At 47.0% G+C, this 24,230-nt stretch overlaps 1 protein-coding gene across 5 annotated transcripts in view; it reads right to left on the reverse strand.

Moving 5' to 3' along the window:
• Positions 1–24,230, reverse strand: part of CDK5RAP2 (CDK5 regulatory subunit associated protein 2) — a 176,351-nt gene that overhangs the window by 69,786 nt on the left and 82,335 nt on the right. For 4 of the 5 annotated variants that reach the window (XM_028107743.2, XM_028107742.2, XM_028107741.2 and 1 more), the window contains 6 exons: positions 20,766–20,863; positions 16,228–16,358; positions 14,665–14,774; positions 12,435–12,563; positions 5,852–5,947; positions 3,781–3,968 (listed from right to left, as the gene is read on the reverse strand). In XM_028107743.2, coding sequence (XP_027963544.2) covers positions 3,781–3,968; positions 5,852–5,947; positions 12,435–12,563; positions 14,665–14,774; positions 16,228–16,358; positions 20,766–20,863 — 752 coding nt within the window. The remainder of the gene's footprint in view (positions 1–3,780; positions 3,969–5,851; positions 5,948–12,434; positions 12,564–14,664; positions 14,775–16,227; positions 16,359–20,765; positions 20,864–24,230) is intronic. The other variant, XM_028107740.2, reaches the window with a different exon arrangement.

Consider the following 24,230-nt stretch of genomic DNA (forward strand, 5'->3'; position numbering starts at 1 on the left):
AAAGAAACAGTCCACAAAACCAAAAGACAACCGACAGAATGGGAGAAAATATTTGCAAATGACATATCAGATAAAGGGCTAGTATCCAAAATCTATAAAGAACTTATGAAACTCAACACCCAAAGAACAAATAACCCAATCAAGAAATGGGCAGAAGACATGAACAGACATTTTTCCAAAGAAGACATCCAAATGGCCAACAGACACATGAAAAAGTGCTCAACATCGCTCGGCATCAGGAAAATCCAAATCAAAACCTCAATGAGATACCACCTCACACCCGCCAGAATGGCTAAAATTAACAAGTCAGGGAACAACAGATGTTGGCAGGGATGTGGAGAAAGGGGAACCCTCCTACACTGTTGGTGGGAATGCAAGCTGGTGCAACCCCTCTGGAAAACAGTATGGAGGTTCCTCAAACAGTTGAAAATAGAGCTACCCTACGATCCAACAATTGCACTACTGGGTATTTACCCCAAAGATACAAATGTAGGGATCCGAAGGGGTATGTGCACCCCAATGTTTATAGCAGCAGTGTCCACAATAGCCAAACTGTGTAAAGAGCCAAGATGTCCATCGACAGATGAATGGATAAAGAAGATGTGGTATATATACACAATAGAATATTATGCAGCCATCAAAAGGAATGAGATCTTGCCATTTGCAACGACGTGGATGGAACTGGAGGGTGTTATGCTGAGTGAAATAAGTCAATCAGAGAAAGACATGTGTCATATGACCTCGCTGATATGAGGAATTCTTAATCTCAGGAAACAAACTGAGGGTTGCTGGAGTGGTGGGGGGTGGCAGGGATGGGGTGGCTGGCTGATAGACATTGGGGAGGGTATGTGCTATGGTGAGCGCTGTGAATTGTACAAGACTGATGAATCACGGATCTGTACTTCTGAAACAAATAATGCAATATATGTTAAGAAAAAAAAAAGAAGAAGAAGGTAGCAGGAGGGGAAGAATGAAGGGGAATAAGTCGGAGGTGGAGACGAACCAAAAGAGACGATGGACTCTGAAAAACAAACAGGGCTCTAGAGGGGAGGGGGGTGGGGGATGGGTTAGCCTGGTGGTGGGTATTAAAGAGGGCACATTCTGCGTGGAGCACTGGGTGTTATGCACAAACAATGAATAATGGAACACATCAAAAACTAATGATGTAATGTATGGTGATTAACATAACAATATAAAATTATTTAAAAAAGAAAAAAAGATCACTATGTAGGGTTCCACGATTCACTGTTTGCATATAACACCCAGTGCTCCATGCAGAACGTGCCCTCTTTAATACCCATCACCAGGCTAACCCATCCCCCCACCCCCCTCCCCTCCAGAACCCTCAGTCCCTTTTTCAATATCCATAGTCTCTCATGGTTCATCTCCCCCTCCGATTACCCCCCTTCATTCTTCCCCTCCTGCTATCTTCTTTTTTTTTTTTAACATAGAATGTATTATTTGTTTCAGAGGTACAGGTCTGTGATTCAACAGTCTTGCACAATTCACAGCGCTCACCATAGCACATACCTCCCCAATGTCTATCACCCAGCCACCCCATCCCTCCCACCCCCCACCACTCCAGCAACCCTCAGTTTATTTCCCGAGATTAAGAATTCCTCATATCAGTGAGGTCATATGATACACGTCTTTCTCTGACTGACTTATTTCGCTCAGCATAATACCCTCCAGTTCCATCCATGTCGTTCCAAATGGTAATAAAAAAAAAAAACAAAAAACTTTTCTATAAAGGGCCAGATAGTAAATATTTTACACTTTGTGGGCCACATGATCTCTGTCGTAATTACTCCACTCCACCACAGACAGTATGTAAATGAACAAGCATGGCTATGTTCCAATAAAACTTTATTTATGGGGAAAAAAAAAGAACACTATGGCTGCTCTATGGAGAATGGACAGTAGAGATGGCTGTGTTGCTGCATTCCATGCAAGAGATGGTGGCGGCTGGGGCCAAGAGGGATTTCCTAAGCAGAAGATTAGTGTTTCTCTGATCAATCAAATCCTGGTTACCCCAAGGAGTCTTTGTAAAAGGCTCCTCCAGAAAGTTCTCCAATGGCTCTGGCACTTACTAGATAAGGGAATGTCAAGTCCCCACATGTCAGCTCCCACTTCTTTAAAAAGGAGCTCACCAGGAGCAGCATGCAGAAAGCCGGTGTGAGGCTAAGATGAGACTGGGCACGCGATGCCCCGTGTGTGTGCCAGGAGGGGGTGCAGACCACGGCTGGGCCTCTGGGAGGACCTGCGGAGCCATGACTCCACGGTCATGGGCTTTGGCAGTGCACCATGAATGACAGCTGTACAGAGAACAAGATCAGGGCTGCAGGTTTAGGCTGGTGTGAGAAAACCTTTTCTAACACTACAACTGGCCAACCTGGTCCGGAAGCCTATGGAACAGATACCTCCAGGGCACAGGGAACTGAACCAGAGATGTCACAAGCTTGCCCGGCAGGCAGAAAATGCTTTCTTAAAAAACGTAACTAGGTCTACATTTTTAAAAAATCAAGAGATTCAGAATAGTTTGGGGGCTTCCACTGAAAGACTGGAAGGCTGGGAGCCACAAAGGTCAGCTGGGGCTGAGAAGCTCCAGCCCACCGGCAGGGGGCACACGTGCCCCAGCTGGCCCCATGCCCACTGCAGCCCACCAGACTTGCCCCGGCTCACGTCAACCCTGTGCAGTCCGAGGCAGTCCTCAGAGAGCTGCATCTTCGAACTCTGATGGAACATTCGGGACCTTGACACTGAGAAAACCCTCCCTCTCTCAAGCGCTGACTATGGTCACCTAACTCCTTGTGATAATTAACCAGAAGGGCCACTAGACAGGTGCCCCAAGAGGACACGAGCTAGAAAAGTGTTGGACAGATGCCAGGGATTGGGGAAGGGTTGGCCTGCCTGAGCTCACAAAAACAGAACACTCCAGTCCTTTTTTAGCTGAAGAATGTCTATGAGGCTTAGTCCACCAACGATGTAAGAAATAGTAGGGTTCCTGGCTCTTGCGAAGAGTCATGGGCAAGGGTTAGCGGCTCCATTTCTCTACCTACACTGGAGGAGAACTGGACAGTTTTATTGAACACACACCACCCGCCTGCCATTTTCCTTAAACGGTGCACTTTCTTAATCCTCACGGCACCCGAGGAAGTGGTCAGAGAGACTGGGGCCCTGAGAGAGGAAGGCACGGCTCCTTCTGGCTCCAAAGCCCAAGCAGCTGTTCCGATGGTCTGGAAAGAATGTGCAAGGGGGACAACCTCCTCCCGAAGGGTTAATGTTAAAAAATACAAATGTACTGAATGTTTCTCCTTTTTTGTTTTAAGGCAAACACCCTGAAGTATTCCCTCACATATGATGACTCCCAGCAGATACAATGAGAAGAGAACTGAAGTTCAAGCTCAACATAAAAACAGCGAGTCACGACTACAATGGCAGTTTTTAAGCTGTTGCAGGAACTGGAAGAGACTCCAGTAGGACTGAGTCCTCTCGCTGACAGGCAGACAGCCCTTCCCAGGGCTCCCAGGACCAATTTCAGAGGAAAGTTTTCTTTCTCTCTTTATAATGGGCTTGCACGAGGCTCTGCTGAAGTCCCCTCCCAGCCACTAGCACACAGCCTAATTACTTAATTGCATGACTGGCAAGATTCCTTCCAAGACATTTCAGGGGCTCGCTCAGCTAAATTACACAGCACCGCCATCTAAATCCATTTAGCAAAATGAGTTTGTTCTCCCCTCAAACTAGAGAGAAAAAGCAACGCCGGGGCCCCATGTCTACCTGGATTCCAGTAACAATGTGGCCTTCTCATTGAAAAAAGGGGCAAGCATGTTCAGGAGCTCGCCATCTTCTAGACTCTGGTCTCCGGGGCAGCCAGGTTTGTGGGTTCCATCGTAGTCTAGAATACTGGAATCTGTGTGCTTCAAGTATCCGTTTTTGCAGCCCCCTTTGGAATAATCCTCCATGACCTGCAAATCAAGAGTATTTGGTCAAAATATGGACCTTGGAAGAGAGAAAGGGCGTACGTGGAGGAGAGGGAAAGAGACCAAGCGGGAATGAGCAGTGCAAGCAAGCCGGAGGGAAAAGGCAAGCGGGACAGGGCAGAGAGCGGGCTCCGGCTCGCAGGTCCACACAAGTGCCTTGCCGCTGGGCGGGCAGATGCTCCTGCAAGAGCACCGAGAGGTTCACACCACTTCTCCTCAACCCTCACTTCCCTCGTCCACAAAATGGGGAGAGTAATGTCACCTCCCAAGGTGACCATGAGAATCAAATGAGATGACTGACTCACCTAAGGCCCTGGCACAGTGTCCCGCCCACCATGTGCACACACACCACCACCACCCCCCACCCCCACCCCAGCCCACTCCTTGTGAGTGAGTTAAGAAGGGTGCGGAGGCCACACTACCAACGATGCTTCGGACATCTACCATCTATCTACCTCTTGCGATGTGTCCTCCCCGTTATATATCAGAAAGGCGCCTTACTCTTTACAGAGACATCCTAATTAACATGACTTTGATTTGTCTCATTAGGAAAGTAGAGAGTTCCTAATTCCCAGGGAGATGTTATTTACGGATCCAATTTCTGGGGTCACTGAGGGCCCCAGAGGAGTGGTACCAAGGATACATCTAGTTAAAGCTTGTACTGGGCATGTCTTGAGGTGCTGCTATTAGCATTCTTCCCCCCCTTTCCGAAGCTGTAAATTTCTTCTACCAGTCTATAAATAACTCCCCTTGACTGCATTACTGCTGTGATATACACACTATAGCCATCACACCCCTCTCTCACACTTGTAAAATGATTAAGATTTTTAAATGGAAGACAAGACCCATACAAATGAGCTGTTATTTATAGGGTCTTGTTTGCCACCAATCTAGTTATTAAATCCATCTAAATAAGTAACCTCCAAAAAAGGAAAAGTCTGGACTATCATAATACAAAGAGAGAGCATTTACTGAGCACTTGGTACATATCTTTCTATTTAAATATCACAAAAATTCCAGCAAGGACGGATTATTATCGTCACTGATGGAAAAACTCAGGCTTAGGGGTGAAGCAAGGCTTAACTGAGGTCACAAAGATAAAGACCAAGACTCAAAATCAGATCTAATTCAAAATCCCTCACTTTGAATGGCTTTGCTTTCCAAAACCACCTACATTTTAGTGATCTTGCATTCATGACCTCAAGAACTTAAACACCTTGAAGGTTACAAATGCCAAATGTGCAGCTTCCTCTGCCCCGCTGCATCCCAGTCTTTGGCTTCTTTCAACCTCGGAGAATGTTTGTCCCGAATGCCCGGTATCCATGTGACTGGAGGAACGTTCTCTGAAGGAGCCAAATTCTCAACAATGCCTCCATATGACACTAAGCTGGGTTCCAGGTCGGGAGACTGGACGGGGCCCCTGAGAAGAGGGTCCTTATACTGCAAATGATCCGGGACTGCACATCAGTCCGGAGACACGGGCTCATGTCCCAACTCGGCCACTGACTTATCCTGTGCCCTGGAGAAATCCCCTCCCCTCAGAGGTCTGTTTCCAATGCATAAAACGAATGGGTGGGGTTAGATCTCTAAAGATCTGACCAAGCCCAACATCCAGTGCCGGTTTCTCTCTTACGACAACCCTGTTTTTATTGGCAACTCCACGTCTTGCTGTTTCTCGACTGGCTCTACCACCACGTATGTAACTCCTGAGAAGGAAGAGACCTAGCATCTCTGATCTCCCCTGACACCCAGCAGGCACTCGAGACAGGCAGAATGAAGAGAAGAGCCAGTGGATTCACTCTAAACTGGAAGACTGGCTTGGGCACAGAGGGGGAGGATGGAATTGGAGTTGACTGCCACGTTCCTACCTTGTCACTCTGCTCCAAATGCTGGTCACTCAGGAAACTATTCTCATCATCCTTTCCAGTTCTGGTCGTGTCTTCGTCCTCCTTGCTAGCCAGAAGCTACACGGAGCATGGAATGGTGTGAAAACGCAACCCAAAAAAGTGCTCAGCATGAATATGTATGAATAAGTCACTGATGTCTTTTTTTTTTTAAATGCAAAACAAAAAACAAACCAAAAAGGAGGCAGAAACGAATGCCAAAGCCAATGAAATAAAAATTAACCAAAGTTAGCGATGCTAGTTCTAGCAAATCACACACAGCTGCCTAGGATCGGGCATAACTGAAGGACAAAGTCCCCAAGAAATAACGAAAGCCACTTCCCCCTGCCCTCGCAAGGCCTTCCCTGAGCTGCTGTAAATTGATATGCTGTCTGTTGTGCGGCTGCCATTCCTGCCATGGCTAAATTCACTTTCAGATTATATAACAGTAACAAGATTTTGGAAAAAAGCTATTGATGGAATTGAAAATATCAAATAGCAAGAAGGCAGTAAATGAAATTTATGCTGTGCCCGATTTATGCATCACCTCTCCTATTTAGCACAGGACATAAACCTCTTTTTGGACTGTCACACATCTGAGATGGACAGTCCCAGCCACGCTGTCATCTTGCTGACAAAAAGTCCTCATCGCTAATGAGTATCGAGCTTGCCTAACGATAACTGTATGCTTTGGAAATGAAGAACAGTTTTCTATAAAGACTGCAGAAATCCTTAATGCTTTAAAGAAGTGCAAATCCCAAAGCTTCTGCATTGTGAGGATGGCCAGCACATGTTCTCAAGAGGGCCAGATTGCAGCTGGCTGGAAGGGCGAAAATTCTAGTCCTGGGGCACCTGGACTAAACCAAATAAAAACGGAGAGGAGGGGTGGCCACCCCCAGGGAGGTCATCAGTCCAAACCTCACCTCACCAATGAAACTGTAAGCTCTACACTAAAATGTCAAATCCACAAACAGTGCTGAGTCACTGGCAGGCCATGTTATACATACAAGATTTATAAGGCTGTCTCTGCAGTTTTATTTATGAATTCCTACATTTAGTCCATACTTTTCCCAGACCAACTTACATTTTTTCTGATGTTCCCTTTATAGGAAATCCTTATTTTGGAAGAAAGCAAACAAAACAAAGCAAACTGACTTCATGAAGTCACTATATAGAAAACTTTCCAGGACCAGAACACATTCAACCTAACCATATCCAAATCTGCCATCGGGATCAAACAGGACAGATGACCTTACAAATCAGAGTTTCCCAAACGATCGAGCATTAAATAGGCTAGCGAAGGTGTGAACATGCTTACTAAGGCATAAAAGTTTCCACATATGGATGAGGAGCTCCTCTCCCTCTCTTGGCATCTTCCCTCATCATTAAAACATTCTCAAGTGATAGAGACCAACTAGGACTATCAAACTTGGTGGGAATACAAAAGGTTAGTTAGACTACTGTGGAAAAAGTACTGGCAATATCTTCTAAAATGAATAACCCTAAGGCCCAGGAATTCCACTCCAAGGTACTCATCAAGAAAAATGAAAACAGATGTCCCCGTAAAGATCTGTATGTGAATGTTCATATCTTTTATCATAATATCTAAAACCCAAAACAATCCAAATGTACATCAACAGCAGAATGAATAAACAAGTTTTAATATATTTACACAATGGAATACTACTGAGCAATAAAAAGGAACATGTTGTTGGCTCACATAACATGGATGAATCTCAAAAACAGTATGCTGAAAGAAGCTTTACACAAAAGAGAGTCTACATGATGATTGCATTTATGTGAAAGTCTAGTGCAGGCAAAACTAACACATGGGGGGACAGAAGAAGAAAAATGGCTGGGGGTAGCAGCGAGAATCGATGAGAAGGGACACGAGGGGTCTTGAGGAGGTGTGGGTTACAAAGGAACATACATTTGTAAAACTTAGTGAATACAGACTTACAATTTCTATATTTCAATATATGTAAACTTAACCTTAAAAGAAAAAAAAAACCATAAACATACACTGAAGTTAAGATACACGTGTGGAAGTTATTTCAGAGGAAGGAAGTGTACTGGTATTTGTAATTTACATTAAAATTTATCAAAAAGATAAGATGGAGTGACGATGGATAAGTGGGGCATGTTAACAGGAGAATCTAGATGGTGAGTATGTGGGTATTCACTGTCAGGTTCTTCTCTTTGCCGTGTTTAAATTTCTTCAGGATAAAATGCTGGGGGAAAGTCTCTCCCACCTTTTAAAAAACAAAACAACAACAACAGTCTCTCTCTGATTCTCCAACAGCTCTGGTCACTGAGCATTCTCTGCCTCTCTCCAAGCTTCTTAAAACAATTGTCTACCCCCACTTCCTGCAGTGTGGCTTTTGTCGCCAACACTCAAGAAACTGCACGTGAAACCCCAATGATCTTCTAATACAGGAGACAGAACACACATGGGCTTAGGGAAGAGGCACAGAGAAGCTCCTCCCCGGGCCTGTGGATAAAGGAAGGGCCCCCCATAAGTTAAGCTAAGCAAAACAGTGTTCACTCACACCATTCCAAGTTGAAATATCAAACGTCAATCTTCGTTTCCAGAATCACCACCACACCACTACCCAAAACAGTGAAATAAAGATTAACTTTCGTTTCTCTTTACGTCCGCTGACTTGGTCAAAATGAAAAGTAAACTCAATTTCCAGCAATGGCCAAGAAATTAAATGTGGACCCAGAGAAATGTCCCTCACTCCACATGAGTGAATGACTCAGTGGCAACTTCTCGGCCATCTTCTCCTGTCTTCTGAGAGTCCTTGGCCCTCGTAAACACCCCCTCCCGAAAACGCCGCTCCATAACGACTGCACTCTCCTGCTTCCACCCCAGCCTCCTGGGCTGTTCTTCTTTGATCCGCTTTGCTGGTTCCCCTTCCTACTCCAGGCAGAATTTCCCTCGACCTCAAAAGAGAAGGCCGGACCCCTGCCCTTGTGTTCCCTTAGCACTCTGCATTCTTCCTCCACAGCTCCCACCACCCCCAACACACACACACACACACACACACACACACACTCTCTCTCTCTCTCTCTCTCTCTCTCTCTCTCTCTCTCTCTCTCGGTGGCAAGTACCGTCTGCCTCTCTGCATTCCACACTGGCTGGGGCAGTTCTAACATCAACGCCTGGTGCGCGCTAAAACACTGTTGAAAGACCAAACGAATGAACCAAGAGTCTTTCAAAATGAGAGCTGAGACCAAAAGGTTTTCAGCATTACCGCTGGTCTCGCGACTCCAGGGCGTTCCTCAGAGCAACAGAAGCTTATGAGAGATGCCGACGCTCGGGCCCCACGCCAGGCTCATGGAACCGGAATCTTCATTTTAACAAGATGCCCAGGAAAGTCACACGCACGTTAAACTTTAGAAGCACTGCCCCATGGTGTCATGGAAAGAACACTGAACAACGTCAGAAGAAGGTTCTAGTCCCAACTCTGCCACTAACTTACCAAAAAAATTAAATTAACTGTTTTACTGAGTGCCTACTACATGCCAGGCACTGGGCCAAGGGCTCTTTATAAATCATGTAAAATTCCTAACTTATGAAGTCAAACGCTTAGAAACCTCCTCCTTTTAATGAAATTCAATCTGCTTGTGACAAATTAAATTTTATTCTGCTACTAATAGCAGAATTTAACAAGCATCTCCTCCTTCTGAGTACCATGTCTGTCCTCTAGAGTCACACAAGGTCTATTTCTTATTCAACACGGCAGCCTTTCAAATACCTACATTCAATTAAATTATGCCCCTCAATCCCTGTTTTCCCTCCATGCCCAAAAAAAAAAAAAATCTTGTTTTCTAGCTATTTCGAAAACTGATGACATAAGTAAATATTAAGAGAGACTAGCTCTTTCTGCACACTCACACATGTATCCCCTTAGCGGGGATAGTTTCACACATCACAGGGTTTGTGGTTTGCAAGGCTCACCCCTCTGACTGCAAGCTGTTCCAATCACTCCTGTACATCAATTCTCAACCACATTTTATAATTAATAACCAGTAAATAAACATAAAGAAAGAGGAGCAAACTGATTAGAGATTATTTTAATGCCCTTTAAAAACCAAAGGACACCTGTCCTCAGTCTTGTTTGTTTGGTTGGTTTTGAAGTGAATCGCCCACATGCAGGAGTAAGCACTGTCTTCATCCAGCTGGAGGGAACCCATTCCAGGCAACCATTTTGAGGACAAACCTGACAAACTACATCAAGGGCCTCCTACTATTTATGCCTTTCGTCAAATTAAAAGTTGCAGGGGGAGGCTACATGAAAATAAATTATATGCCTATTTTAAAGCTGTATCCATCTCTATCTGTACTTTTGACCTAGCCATTACATATCTGGGGATACAGTCTAAGGAAAAAAAAAAACAACAAACCTAAATCCACAAAAAGATTTGTGTCCAAAGACATTCATCAGGTAATTTAAAGTAGTAAATCGCTGGTAACAATCTACATACCCAACAATAATGAGGCGGGTAGTTAAATTTCAGCGCATTCATAAGGTAAATCATAAGATAACATAAGATGCTATAACATAACAGCAATTAGAAAAAACAGGAAACAAAACCGTAAGTGCATTGTGGGCCTGCACATGTTTATATACACAGAGAAGGAAGGATTCCAAAATGTTAAATTAACTGTGTGTGTTTTAAAGTGACAGGATTAGGGTAATTTCTTTTCTCTACTTTAACCCAATGCTGTGGGCTGATTAAATACTGGAGAAAAATACTGAATTTTGAAAATACAAAATAGATTTGCTTTCCCCCCCTCCCCTTCTCTGATTTACAGGCTCTCAGGAGCAGGAACGGTGCCCAGCCCCCACTCTGCAAGTCCTGCTGTTCAGAAAAGGCTGCGGACAGCCTGGGCATTTCCCGGCCTCATCAAAGGAGAACCACACGCACACCCAGGGCACAGCAGCCTCCCCTCTTCGCCATCCCACCCTCACCCAAGCGACCTCTCCTCCCTTAGCTCGAGATCACTGTGGGAACAGCTTCCTTCCCACGCCGATCTTCGGACCTTCCCACCCCTCCGGGGGAAGAAGGGAAACGGCTACACAGGACAAGGCTATTCAGAGGGAACTTCAAGTTGAAGTGCAATCTGACAAACGATTCAAATTGGAATTGGCCGGTGTGAGGATCTCAGAGTGGGAAGAGGAAAAAGCCTCTGTTCTCCCAAGGACATAATGGGACATTTAACAGATTTTTTTCAAAGGGCAAATGAACAAACTCCGCCATTTACGACTCAAATGAAGTAGGTGAAGGATAAGCTGCTTATTAAAAATGCTGCCTTGGAGAAAACAAACCAAGAGACTTGTTTCTCCCTAAATGGACTGCAGATATTCTTAGTTTCCAAAATTATCTGGAGCCCGGGAGGCCAAGATCAGTAACATTCCCTCTCTCAAAGACAGCAGATGGCCAGAGCAGAGCATAAATACCTGTGAGCGGCTCCCCCTTTGAGGGTGGGAGGAGACAGCTTTAAGGCTGACAGATCTTTCCCCAGAATGTGGCAATGAGACCTCCTTTACCTGGCAAGCTAGGCTGAATTCAAGACAACCCTAACCGAGAAGGCTGAGGGGCCCAGGACCCAAGGACAAAAAGGCCCTCCTTTTTGGGGAGTAAGCGAACAGCTCCAGTCCTCTGAGAAAGGCTAACAGAGGCCCGAGGCCAGGCTCTGCCCATGAGGGAGTCATGGCTCAAGGGAGGAAACAAGCTCTTCCTCACTGGCACGACTTCAGGGCCCCCTGCTGTACACATGGGCCAAGAACGGAGAGTCGGAGACCGCACCCCACAAAGACGAGCACAGACCCAGAAGGGATTGGGCCGGATGAGGCTTCCCTCGTCTCTCCTGGGGTGGGGGGGCTAACTGGGTGGGCGAGTACATGAGCCCAGCAAACTACACGCCATTTTGTGGTCCTCGTGGAGACACCATGATTTAACCTTTCCTGGCTCTTTCGGACTTTCAAACGCCACCGGAAGAAAATTCCCGCGTCCCAAGGGCTCTGCTCGGACAGGCTGTCAACTCCCCGCCGCGTCCCCTGCACAAGGCAGAGTGCAGGAGTTCCCGGGTATGTGAGGGAAGGGATGACACACATCCGGTCAAATCTACCAGTCCCGAGGCCATGAGAGTGAGAAGAGGCACAAAACTCAGCAGATGAATTCTCATTTGTTTTACTCATTCTTACTCATTCATTTTTCAATGGATTCATTAAAGCTGCATCTACACCACCCAAATTACCTGGGTGATGTGGCAACTCTCCAGATCCCTCCGAGACCAAACCACTCATCCAGATGTGCCATCTGCAGCACAGATCCCAGGGCAGGACTCAGGAGTCAAAAGCTATCAAAACATATCCCGTGTGTCCATGCAGACATACCCCAAACTTTGAGGAAGGCTGCTGACCAACCAGGGCCCTCGAAAGCACATCCCGCAAATGGAGTTTTACCAGGGGCCTCCTCAGGATACATGCAGTCTGGAAACATCCGGGGGGAAGGCACCATTTTGTAGTTAGCACATAACACTACTGTTTCTCCTTACCTCAGACTGTTCTGTTGACTTAAGTCTGTCACCTCCCTGGAAACCCATGGAAGAGAGATCAAAAATGGTTTTCTTCAGGTACTGGTTGTCTGTATACAGTTCCTTCACCAGCTGTATCAGGTCACTGACCTGGGGGATAAGAGCAGAGAGAGAAGTGGCTGCCCACCAGCCGACCTTGGCTTCCCAGGGCCCAGGCCCTGCACACAGACCTTCCTACTGAGCAGGCTTCTCAGCACCACAATTACCAAGGATCTGGCAGCCTGACTCCAGTCTTCAGGGTGCGGTGAAAACAACACCAGCATGCCTGTATTCTAATCCCCTCCAAGGCAATCCCGGGCTAAGCCTCCAGCTCCTCATCTGTGGCATGGGCCAATGTGGGAATTGGTCGGGATCACGGTCACAATGCACTGAGGTCCTTGGCACAGGCTACGTGCCCCGTCAATGACAGCTAGGACAACCTCCGCCTGGTACTTGAGGCCCCCTGGAGGACAAGCCCCCAAGACTGACATTTCTGAGACTGTGTCAGAGCCTCCTTTTAGAGCATTGACCTTCTTCTTTGTATACCTACCTAGCGATGTCAGTAATAATAATCATCTTCAATTACAAAGCAATTTATAGCTACTAAAATACTCCCACAAGCTTTAGTCATTCATTCCTTACAAAAATCCTGAGGAGGTGGACAGGCTAGAATGACTATTCCTATTTTACAATGAGGAGCTGACATACAAAGAAGTTTACTGCCCAAGGCCCCACGGCTGGGGACGTCTGGGGAATTAAGTGACGTATAATGACAGTCAAAGTGCCTCGCCAAGTGGGAAAGGGCAGCTGCCTCCACAAAGGCGGAGCGGGCCTGCAGCTGAGGTCCCAGGGCTCCCGGTCCAGTGCTCCTCCTTAAGGCTTGGGTCTTGCTAGACCAGGTACATCAGCAATTAAGCAGATACCACCTTTGTTCCCTACAAGCTTCAAACCCCAATGGCTAGTAATCTTGCAGACTTAATGGAATGAGCATTAGCCCCTCCAACAGAGTGGGAAAGCTCCCCCTGACTACACACAGCAGATGTCCAGTACAGCAACACATGAAGACAAACTGGACCCAACTGTCGAGGTTGTAGTGAGAAGAACAAAACATTCTAGAAACACTAAGTGCCAACCACGTGAACTACTTCCTGCCCTGAGACATTGCCACAGGAGGTACTGTCAGCTGCTAGCATCATCCCCATTTTCTTCATCTTCAAAAACTGAGACACCTCAATGCTCCTTGCTCCACTCCTCCCCAAGATACTGAAATTTTTAATTCTCCTTTCTATTCCTTACTTGTAGTACCTTACTCCTACTTTCTCTCTCTCTCTGCAGAGAAGGCCCTCCACCTAGACAAACTCCTATTCATCCTTCAAAACCCACTTCAGGCCTCACTTCTGCTGAAAAGCTGCCTTTGATCAAGTGAGCACCCCCCAACCCCCAACAATTAACCTCTCCTCCTCTGCTACCTCTCCCCTGCACATCCACCTACTTCAGCAACCCCTGGACCCCACACTGCAAACACCTGTTTACACATCTGACCACTCTACCAGAATGTGAATTATTCCAAGGCAGAAACTGAATCTGTCATACATATATGATAACTGTATAATAAATCACAGTCTCCTCTGAGCTCACACTTCCTACTCTTACCAGTGGTTATCAGGATCTTGAAGTACTAAACCACTCTAATCACATCAACAACCTACAGACGGAGAAACCTGGTTTCCAGTTTTTAAAAAAAGATTTACTTATCAAATCTGGATCTTTATTCTTCCAGAAAGCACGTATTAACTCCCACTGTGTGTGGTAGGTACTGGAAAATCAAAAATAAGTAAGACACAATCACTAACTTGAAGATGCTCACAACCTGGCGGGGATACAGACAAATAACCAAATCATTAGAGATCAGTATGAGCATGACATCAATACAGTTAGGTACAAGAGGTGAGGAGAATGACCTGAGGGAGGGCCTGGAGAGCATCTGCTAGAGGAGATCAAGCATGGGCTGGTCCTCCAGTCTGAGAAGGAGGGTGTCAGGCACGGGGGAGGGCACACCAGGTAACAAACACAGAAGGAACAAAGAGCAGAGACAGGAAGGGAGAGAAGGAAAAAAGGAGAGGAAAGGGGCTTCCAGATTCTTACACCTCAGATCAGGAACCCAAGAGACAACAAATAACCAACAAAGGACTGAAAGTTAACAGGTCAATACCTTTTCCTTAAGTTCTTCTTGAGAAAAATGTTCCACTTGAAACCGATTGGGCTCTTCAAGGCAAATACTGAGATAAGATGTTTGATCACTATAAAATGAAAATGGTTCTTCTGCAAAAAAAAAAAAAAAAAGAGGGGGGTCGGTGAGCGGGGAGGAGAAAAAGAGTATCAGAAATAGACCCTTCCAAGCCCAATCCTAGTGTAATCCATATAAGGCAATTTGAACTGGGAGAACTGTGGGGCAGGAGTGGGGGGGTCGCTACAAGGGGGAATAAGTACAAATAGGGAGTTGAATGTACCACCTCTTGAATGTACCAGCCTGTAGAGAAAGAGGGAAAATTACTTTTTCCCTCTTTCTCTATAGGCTGGTATCTCAACGTATGGTTTCATCATGGGCTGCAGGCTTTCACGGTGGCCTATTCTGAATTATAATTTGCATATCAAGTGTTGTACCTAGAGACCACTCTGAGTGGCACCAGCGAATGGTGATTTCAGTTTAAATGAGGGAGTGATTCTGTTTAGGTGAGAATACAGGAAAATTAAGACATGACCCTCAAGGGTAGCGCTCCAGGGAAATAAAGGTGCCTGATGTATTTTTTACTGGCCCCAGAGCCCGCTGTGGTCATGAGCACAGCAAGTGCAGAAATTCGCTGCTAGATCTAAGATAAGAGAATCTCTGGTCACCTGCATAAAGGTCTGTTGCCTCTGCGCCAAAGGTCACATCCCAATAGGGAGGGAAGGCACAGAGGAAGGGCAGGCTATTTACTGAATGACGCACGTCTACAAACACGACCTCATTTAACAATCTGGGGATAAGAACTGATATACCGAAAGTACTAGAAAGAGCTACACTTCAAAGGAAGATATCCTGGCTCGAACATGGGTAAATCAACCCCCACCCCCAACCGGAGCCCCAGTTTCTTCATTTGTAAAATGAAGTCAACACTGACGCCGGCCAATAGGGTGACTGTCAGGACCAGAGAGATGAGAAATGAAGTGCCTGGTCCTGTGCCTTGTACACAGCAGGTGCTCCAGAAATGTCAAGCCTACCACTGCTAGTACCAAATTCTTGTACCCACATGTGCCAGGTGCCAGGCTCGAGACAGAAAGCAAAAGGATACTGGTGCAGACTTGCAGGGGCTCAGGTTCTAGTAAGGGAGAGGGCCAAGTGTTGCTGTGTTGAGCACAGCAATGCTAGGACCACAGGCCCCTCACCTGGAGCCCTCCCTAAGGAATCCACTTGTGGTGCGTGCTCTTTGCTAAGAGCAAAGTTTCACCACGAAACAGCAATCTCAGCGGCACGTGTCTGTGTGGTCCAGACTCTGCAGTGGGTGTCCCGCTAGGCAAACAGACACAACACGCTGACCCCTTGCATGACGGCCAAAGCCAGACACACACAGACTGGCAGGGCCAACATTAACACGGTCACCACAAAAAAAGAAGAACCCAGATGAAATCCTGTGGGCTCCTCACCCCGTACTAGAGTTTTAAGACTCTCTTGAAGTTCAGCCAAGACCCCCACAACGGGAAAACCAGAGAGAAACACATACAAGAGAGCACGCACCTTCCCGCCTCCGAATTTCACTGATCTGCTCCTCCAGGGTCTTTTGCAAATTCCGATAGGAGAGCACGTCCTGCTCCAGCTGCTTCCGCAGAGCGAAAATGCCGTTTAACTCAGCCTGCAGGCTGTTGATACTTGGTAAAACGAAGACCCCGGAAAATTTAAGTTTTTATTTAAATTCTAGTTAGGTAACATGCAAGGTAATATCAGCTTCGGGTGTAGAATAAATATGGTGACTCAACACATCCATACGTCACCCGAAGACACCAGCCATTTTTAAACAGACCTATTTGTGCTTTAAGATACAAAAGCCAGCCAGACTCCCCTTGATTATTAGGTCATCAGTGGGTTTTTTTCTGGTTATACAAGTAAATACATTTATGGGAAATCTAAAATACAAAAGCATAAGAAAACAAGAACTACCAGGATCCCACTACCAATTAACACGGGGCAGGCTGCATGCCTTTTTGTTTTTTTTTAAGACTTTATGTACTTTTAATTAATCTCTCTACCCAACGTGGGACTCGAACTCACAACCCCAAGATCAAGAGTCGCACACTCTACTGCCTGAGCCAGCCAGGCGCCTCCAGACTGCATTTCCTCCCCATTCTTCTTCCCGGAGTATTTTTACAAGGTGAAAATAATACTTGACGTATGACACTGAATTGTGTGTTCCTCACTTAAATATTTCCTTACATTTTTGGAAATTATTTACAAGCATCATTTTCAATGACTACGTAATATTAATCAGGTGAATGTCCCACCGTTTACTTGAACTCATCCTCTTATTAGTGGACATCTGGGTCATTTCCAAGTTTTTGCTACAGGTGTAAATAGGGAGAAATCATGTCATTCCCCAGATTGTTTCTCTGTTCGGAGTAATGCCTTGCAAGGACTTGGGTGTGGAAGGGGAGGCTCTCCAGAGCCTCAGTGTCACCTGGCACCAAGCTTCAAAAGAGGAGACGAGGGAGAAGAGTGAACGTGTCACTCCTGAAAGACATGGTACTGGGGGTGAAACTGAGGGGCAGGAAGGAAGTGAAAAAAGAAAAGAAAGAGAGGGAGTTGATAATAGGAGGGAGGAAGGGACCAATTTAGGGGCCAACAGAACTCTGCTTTTATAGGTCAGCCCCATTCACAAACACAGAGTGTGATGGATTTGTATTCAGGGTGGGGTGTGCCAAGTCTCACATCTGGGTCAGTGTGACACAGTGTAACCTGCACAGAGTCTGCGTGAGACCAGCAACCCAGAATTCAGAAAAGGCCATGAAAATGCACACCTCCCAGAATCTGCAGGAATCCCGGGGTGCTGTTCAACAGAACTTTCTGGAAGTTAGAAGTACTCTGTATATGCCCTAATACAGTAGCCACTAGCTAAATGTGCCTACTGAGCAGTTGAAATGCAGCTAACATACTGAGGAACTGAATGGATAATTTTTCTTCGTTCCAATGTCGATAGTCCCCTGGTTAGTGGCTACTGATTTGGGCAGCACAGACCCACCAGATGGGCTCTGGCTTCCTCCTGATGTGGCACCTGGCAGGGATCTGACCTGAGTGCACCCAGCTCTCAGAGGAACAGAGACCCCAGCCAACATCTGTATAACACAAATGATGTTTCCCTGAACATCTCTGTGCCTAAAGCCTTTCACATTCAGGTTCATTTCTTAAGCCCGATTCCCAGCAGTGCAATTACTGGGTTAAAGTATATGAACATTTTTCAAGATCAGCAAAACACATTAACAAATCAGAAAGCCTCCTTTTTTAAATCCTGAGAAATACATCACTCCCTGTCCAGTGTCTGACCTATAGTTCCCTAAGAGGGTCCATCAACACCTTGAGACTATGTGCAAAAATTTAAGAATATGTTGATGATTCTAAAGAGAGGGCCCATTAGCTTTCATCAGATTCTTCAAAAGGGGTCCAGAGCCCCAAAATGGCTAGGAGCTACTGCTCCAAATGTCTGTGCTACTGACTCGAGCCCCACTCTTCCTTCAGAGATTTCTTCCAGCTCCATGCATTGAACTGCACAGATAAATCCACATATATCGGAAGGAAAATAAACCATTATGTCTAATCTTCTATGCTCGCCGCTTTGACAACGGTTCATTGTGAAGCAGTCTTCTTGCCAGGGAAGGGGCCCCACCAGCAACCTGTACCTAGTTCCATTTTGAGACAATCATAATGGTCCATTTGTAAGGCTGATGGATAACCTCACAGAGGTGTCAGAGCACGCGCCGGGATGCAGTCGTGCTGCAGAGACACTTAAGCAGGGGGAGAAAGGAGACTGCTGCAGCCAAGCTGCTGCGATCAGGGCTGAGGAACGCGGACTGCTTCACTCCCTCTTCCGTTTTCTGACAGGGTGAAAAGTACACAGCCACTGCCCCGTGCCGGTCCTTTATGTTTTCCTAACTCCAGGGCCTCGTGCGGTCCTCCTCCTGCAGGGTGGCAGGAGGAGAGGGTGGCCGAGATGAGACAGAGCAGCACTCCACACGGCCCCGCTGCCGGCCCCGCTGCAGACCTCGGGCAGGTCGGTTAAACTGCCGGAGTCCCACCTGCCTTCCTCATCTGTGGAATGGGGATAAAACCTTCCCTTCAGGACCGTTTCCAGCATTGGGTAAGAGTTTCGCATAAAGCCAAACACACACGAGACACTCAACGGGCATTACTTCCCTCCTCCCACATATCCGAGCGCCTCCCAAACAAAAGAGGATGTTTGTAAGCCAAACTTTCTGATTCTCCTGAGTTACAGCAGTGATTCCCATCTGGGGACAATCTAACCTCCCGAGAGATATGTGGCACTATCTGGAGACACTGCTGGCCGTCATGCGGGGCAGGGGAGGGCGCTTCTGGAAGCAGGAGTAAAAGCTGAGATGCTGTGAAGCATCCCACACAGCACAGGACCCAGAGGAGCTGCCTGGGACTTGGCCCGTCCCCACCCCCACCCCAGTTCCCAGCTTCACTCGCCCCTCCCCGAGCAGAAATGCCGAGCAGCCAGGGCTTCTGGAAAAGGCTCATTTTTAGAGAGTGATGCCTACTCCCAGAATTTCATCAGCATGCTTCTGTTTTCTCTAAACTCACTTCAGATCAACAAATCTGAAAACGGTCTCCTATCTCAGAAGACTGGACACGGGTGTTGGGGGGGGGTCCTCATCCACTCAACACATCCCATGTGCCCACTCCACCCCAGCCACGGCGACAGGCGCTGGGAAATGGGAGCTGCTGAGGAGACAGCGTGCGGCCCCGACGAGGGGCAGGCTGGTTACAGACAAGCGCCCAAAGGGTGGCCGGGGCAGCTGTGAAGGCAGACAAACAGCGACGACAGTCTCCTCACAAGGGCAGCCCTCCAGACGAATTCTCAAGGGCCTCTGGGAGACAATGGTAGGGTGTGGGGGCCCGTGCGAAGGCAGAGGCAGGAGGGCATGCAGCCTGCAACAGTGAAGACCATCCCCCGGAGTGAAAGACTTCAGAGAAGGAGCAGCGAGGGGGGATATTTTAACTTTTTACTCTGGAAATTTGTAAACATATACAAATGAAGACAAGCTCATACACGAGCCCCTCCCCATCTATCCACACCCCAGCCCTGACCACTCCTGTTCCATCAGTATCCCCACCCACTTCCTCTGCTTCTGTACGGTTTTGAAATGAACCCCAGACCCTGTATCCTTTCACCTGTAACTAGCCCGTGTGTAGACAGAGGAGGTCGTAATGTGAGAAATCACTTAGACCAAGTCTGCACTGGCAAACAGAGGCCCAGAGGGGCCCACTTGCCTGTAGACACAGAGCTAGGATAGAGCAAGACCACGCGCCTACAGCAGGCTCTCATCACCACACCTCACTAGCACCAGATCATCTCAGCAATCCTATAAAGAGGCAAATCACTCCAGGACACAGAAGCTTGGTTGAGTCCCTGTGTGTGGTCACTCACCACCTGTGTAACTTTGGACAAGTCACCTAACCTCTCTCAGTGTCCATGGCCTCATGGAACACAGGGTTAACAATATTACCTCACAGAACAGCTATGAGGATCGTATGAGATAATACACATGGAAGCACCTTCTACATCTGTGATAAAGTACAATAAAAACGAGTAATTATTATTACACTATTTTTATCCTATGTTCATTAGAATAAAAAAATCAAACAATCCAAAAATTAGACAATTCTCTTTTTGAAAGATTTATTTATTTGAGAGAAAGAGAGAAAGTGCCTGGGGGGAGGGGCAGTGGGAGAGGGAGAGAGAGAATCTCAAACAGACTCTGCACTGAGCGTGGAGCCTGACATGGGGCTCAGTCTCATGACCCTGAGATCATGACCTGAGCCAAAATCAAGAGTCAGATGTTCAACCAACTGAGCCACCCAGGTGCCCCAAATCAGACAATTCTTGATATAAAACATGGGTATGTGATTTCAGTAGGGCAACCATCATCCAAGCACTTTAAGCTTCCTAAGCAAACGGGGAAGGCTTTGCGGCCTCAGACACCAACCATATTTATTCAAAATACATGTGTCTGCGTATGTGTATGAAGTCCAAACAGTGACCTTACCTGTCTGGGTCCTGCAGAGATTTTACCAGATGAGTAGAGATGTCCTGCTCCTTCTTTAAGACCTGAATCAGCTCTTCATAGTCTAATTGCTGCTTTTCCTGGAAATGACAATGGGTATCTGACATGAAGGGAAGAATTTCAAAAGAGTACATCCTGATATTATGCAAACATATGTGGGTAGTTTATAAATCCAGACGGAGGAGATCCCGGGTGCCAGGCCCTGGCTCAGGCCACAGTCAGAGAGCACCACCTGCAGGAGGAGTGGGGGAATGACTGTCACCATGGCCCTCGGAACAAAGCTGAGAGCGGCGCTTCCAAGACTGAACAGCAGCTATAGAAGGAGCATTGTTGCTGCCCCACACAGCCTCAGAGCTGCTGGTCATCGCTTTCTCAACACTACAAACAGTGCCTTTCCACACCTGTGCTTGCTCCAAAGACAAGTTCATCAACCCAAACCTGGTATTAGGGACAAGGGACTTACACTGAAATAGAAAAGGTCAACTGAGCCACGCTCTAAAGGCGTCCCAAACAGAACGATGACCAAGGGAGCTGAGATGGATCTCTGCTACTTACCAGCCATGTGACCTGAGGTGACTAGCTAAAACCAGAGGGTGAAAGTCTGAAGAACATCAGGATATTTACATAGACTCAACACACCTCAAAATACTTATTAATGACAGGGAAAAACTGGAACCGTGGAGTCAAGACACCTAGCGGACACGACCTTCATAAAGTTATCAAAGTCAGCATGGCCAGCAAGGAGACAAATCTAAGTCGTGTACCCTCAGACAGGACACAACGAGAGGACATTTCTGCCAAAGACACCTCCCTGAACCCAATCAACCAGGCAGTATCAGACAAACCCCAACTGAAGGACACGACGACAGGTGGCTTGGACACTTCCAAAGTATGAAGGGCATGAAAGTCAGGGGAAGACTGAGAAACTTTTCCAGATTGAAGACTAAAGAATCAAGACAGAGCAAGCAACGTGTGATCCTGAACTGGGTCCTTTGGCTACGAGGGGCTTTGTGGGACAAGCAGTGGAACACCAGCGAGGCTGAGGGGCAGCAGATAGTGAAGAGTCTGCTAATTCCCCACTCCTGATGGCTGTGCTGGGTTGCGAAGGACAGTGTCCCTGCTACTAGGAAGTACACTCTAAAGTATTCAGAGGTGACAGGGCTTCACGTGGGCGACTTACTCTCAGATGTCTTGGGAAAAGTAAAATCCTTGATTCTTGAAACGTACCTCTAAATTTGACATTATTTCAAAATAAGAAAAGAACGTGAAAATCAAGAGTTAACTTGCAGAATATCTGGCACAGTGTCCTCCATGGACCAATGCTCCCTGAATGTTGGAGGGAGACAGTCAGTACGGGTAGTCGGGCACTGCGAGCAGCCCTTGTAGTTCACGCTGACCTAGGCTTTGTCCTGAAGTTAAGATACCACCTAGGACAGGGGTTCTTAACCCCACGGAAACTGCAGGAATACCACTGCTGCTAGAGCAGGGTCCGTGTTTTCCTGTGACCCGGTCATCAAAAGAAACAGTTACTTTGTGTATGTTACAGGTATCTCAAGTATCTTAAAATATTTATTCTTATCACTATTTCAAAACTATAGCAGTCACTAAACCCAACATGCAATCTTGTTGTTGAACGCATTAATAAAGAAGCACCACTTCCAGAGCATATTTTTAAATATTCTGATGACCGAATTTCAAAGTAACTGGTTTCCTTTACAATCCCGTGCACATATTTTATGCATTTAAATCCTTTTTCAGGGAAGAGATCCCTGGCTTCATCAGACTATGGCAGGGATGCAGAGGGCAAGAAAAGGTCATGAGCCCCTGACCTGCAGGAACACTGCTATGCTTCTAGCCCGGAACAAAACAAGGCAGAGGCACCACCTGCTAGGGGGAAGGGTTGCAAATGCTAAACCACCAGTCTGGTCATGATAAGTTAGTTACCCAGACTGCTAGAAATGTCAGGCCCTTTTGTAAATCATGCCACATGTCACTGGCACAAGGAGCTCCCATATGCCTCTCGTGCACAGTGACGGTGTCATGTGGGACTCTCTCAGCTCCCACCTGTACACACCATGTGTGTCGACAGAGCGTCCCAGAGAAGAGCCCGGGGAAGAATTTAACAGGATAACAAGACAATGTCAGCCGCCATGCTCAGTGCTCCCCGGGCTTTTTCATGTCGAGTCCGCACAACAACCCAATGAGCCTGGGTGTTACCCCTCGCCTCATTTCCGTGAAGAGGGAACTGTGGCACAGAAGGCCACCAGCAGGCCCAAGGTCAGGGGGAGAGGCAGAGTGTGGACCCAGGCACGCAGGCTCTGAGGCCCGTGCTCTTCAGTCCATCCATCAATGGTCCATAGTGGATGCAAAGCACTGGGGTGCTTGGCAGGGTCACACTGTCACTATCAACCAAGTAAAAGGCAGCCAAAAGCATCGAAGAAAATAAAAAAGCCTACTGCTTCTTGAGCACCTACCATGAAGGGCAGTGATGGTTAAGAGTGTGCAACCTCACTGTGTGACCTTGAGCAAGTTCCTCAACCTCTCTGTGTTTCAATATTCGTTCCTATATATGAAAGTAATGAGTCTACATGGCTCAGAGGGTTGTAGAGATTTAATGAGTTAATCTATACAAAGTTCTCACAGTGATGCCTGGCACAAAGTAAACACTTGGTAAATGTCAGCCATAACTTCTATTCCTATGTCCTGGGGCTCCGCTAAGGAGCTTTACACATATTTCTAAATGAAACCAGGGAGGTGTATCAATCTTCCCATTTTTCAGATGAAGAAACTGATTCTCTGAGAAAAGAATATTTGAGTCCATCCAGCTAATAAGTGGCAGTCAGAATTCGTGCTTCGGTATGTAACTTCAAAGCCAGCCAAGAAGGGCTAGGAAAAGAAAACGGGTAAATACGGACTTCTGCTGGATGGAGTAGACTCCAGGTGTGGAATGCGTGTGCCCAGTGAAACAATCCTGACTCCACGGCCCCTGTATCTTAACTGGATGGCGGTGGGCCGGGCCCCAGAGGACTGCCCTGCAAGGCCAGGGCCTGGAGGCCTGGCTCCGCCCCCTTCTACCCTTCTTGCTGGCGGCCCTTCTAAACCTGCTCTCCTAAGCCCCGACCCTCCACCTGCCAGTTGACCACACCTGCACTTCCTTTCTCCCCGCTCTTCCTTCTCAGTGGAACGAAGGAACCCCTCCATCTGCGCTCCAGGGGGGAACTCCTCCCCCTCTGCACAGACCATCATTCACCCCTCTCCACTGACACACTCCCAGCACTTTATAGGATCTGCTTAGGCCAAATTCTCACCAGGAAGCCTTCCTTGACTAGAGAAATGCTCTCTTCTGGCCCCCAGGGCACTCTGGTTCACTCTCACCCAGAGCTAGTGTACCGACCACCCGCTGACAGGTCCGTGGGCCCCTTCCGGGCAGCCAAGTTCCAAGCCAGG

Source organism: Eumetopias jubatus, unplaced genomic scaffold (assembly GCF_037043125.1).
Source record: "Eumetopias jubatus isolate StellerSeaLion01/CBP00866 unplaced genomic scaffold, mEumJub1_p1.0 scaffold_15, whole genome shotgun sequence".
Taxonomy (NCBI): Eukaryota; Metazoa; Chordata; class Mammalia; order Carnivora; family Otariidae; genus Eumetopias; species Eumetopias jubatus.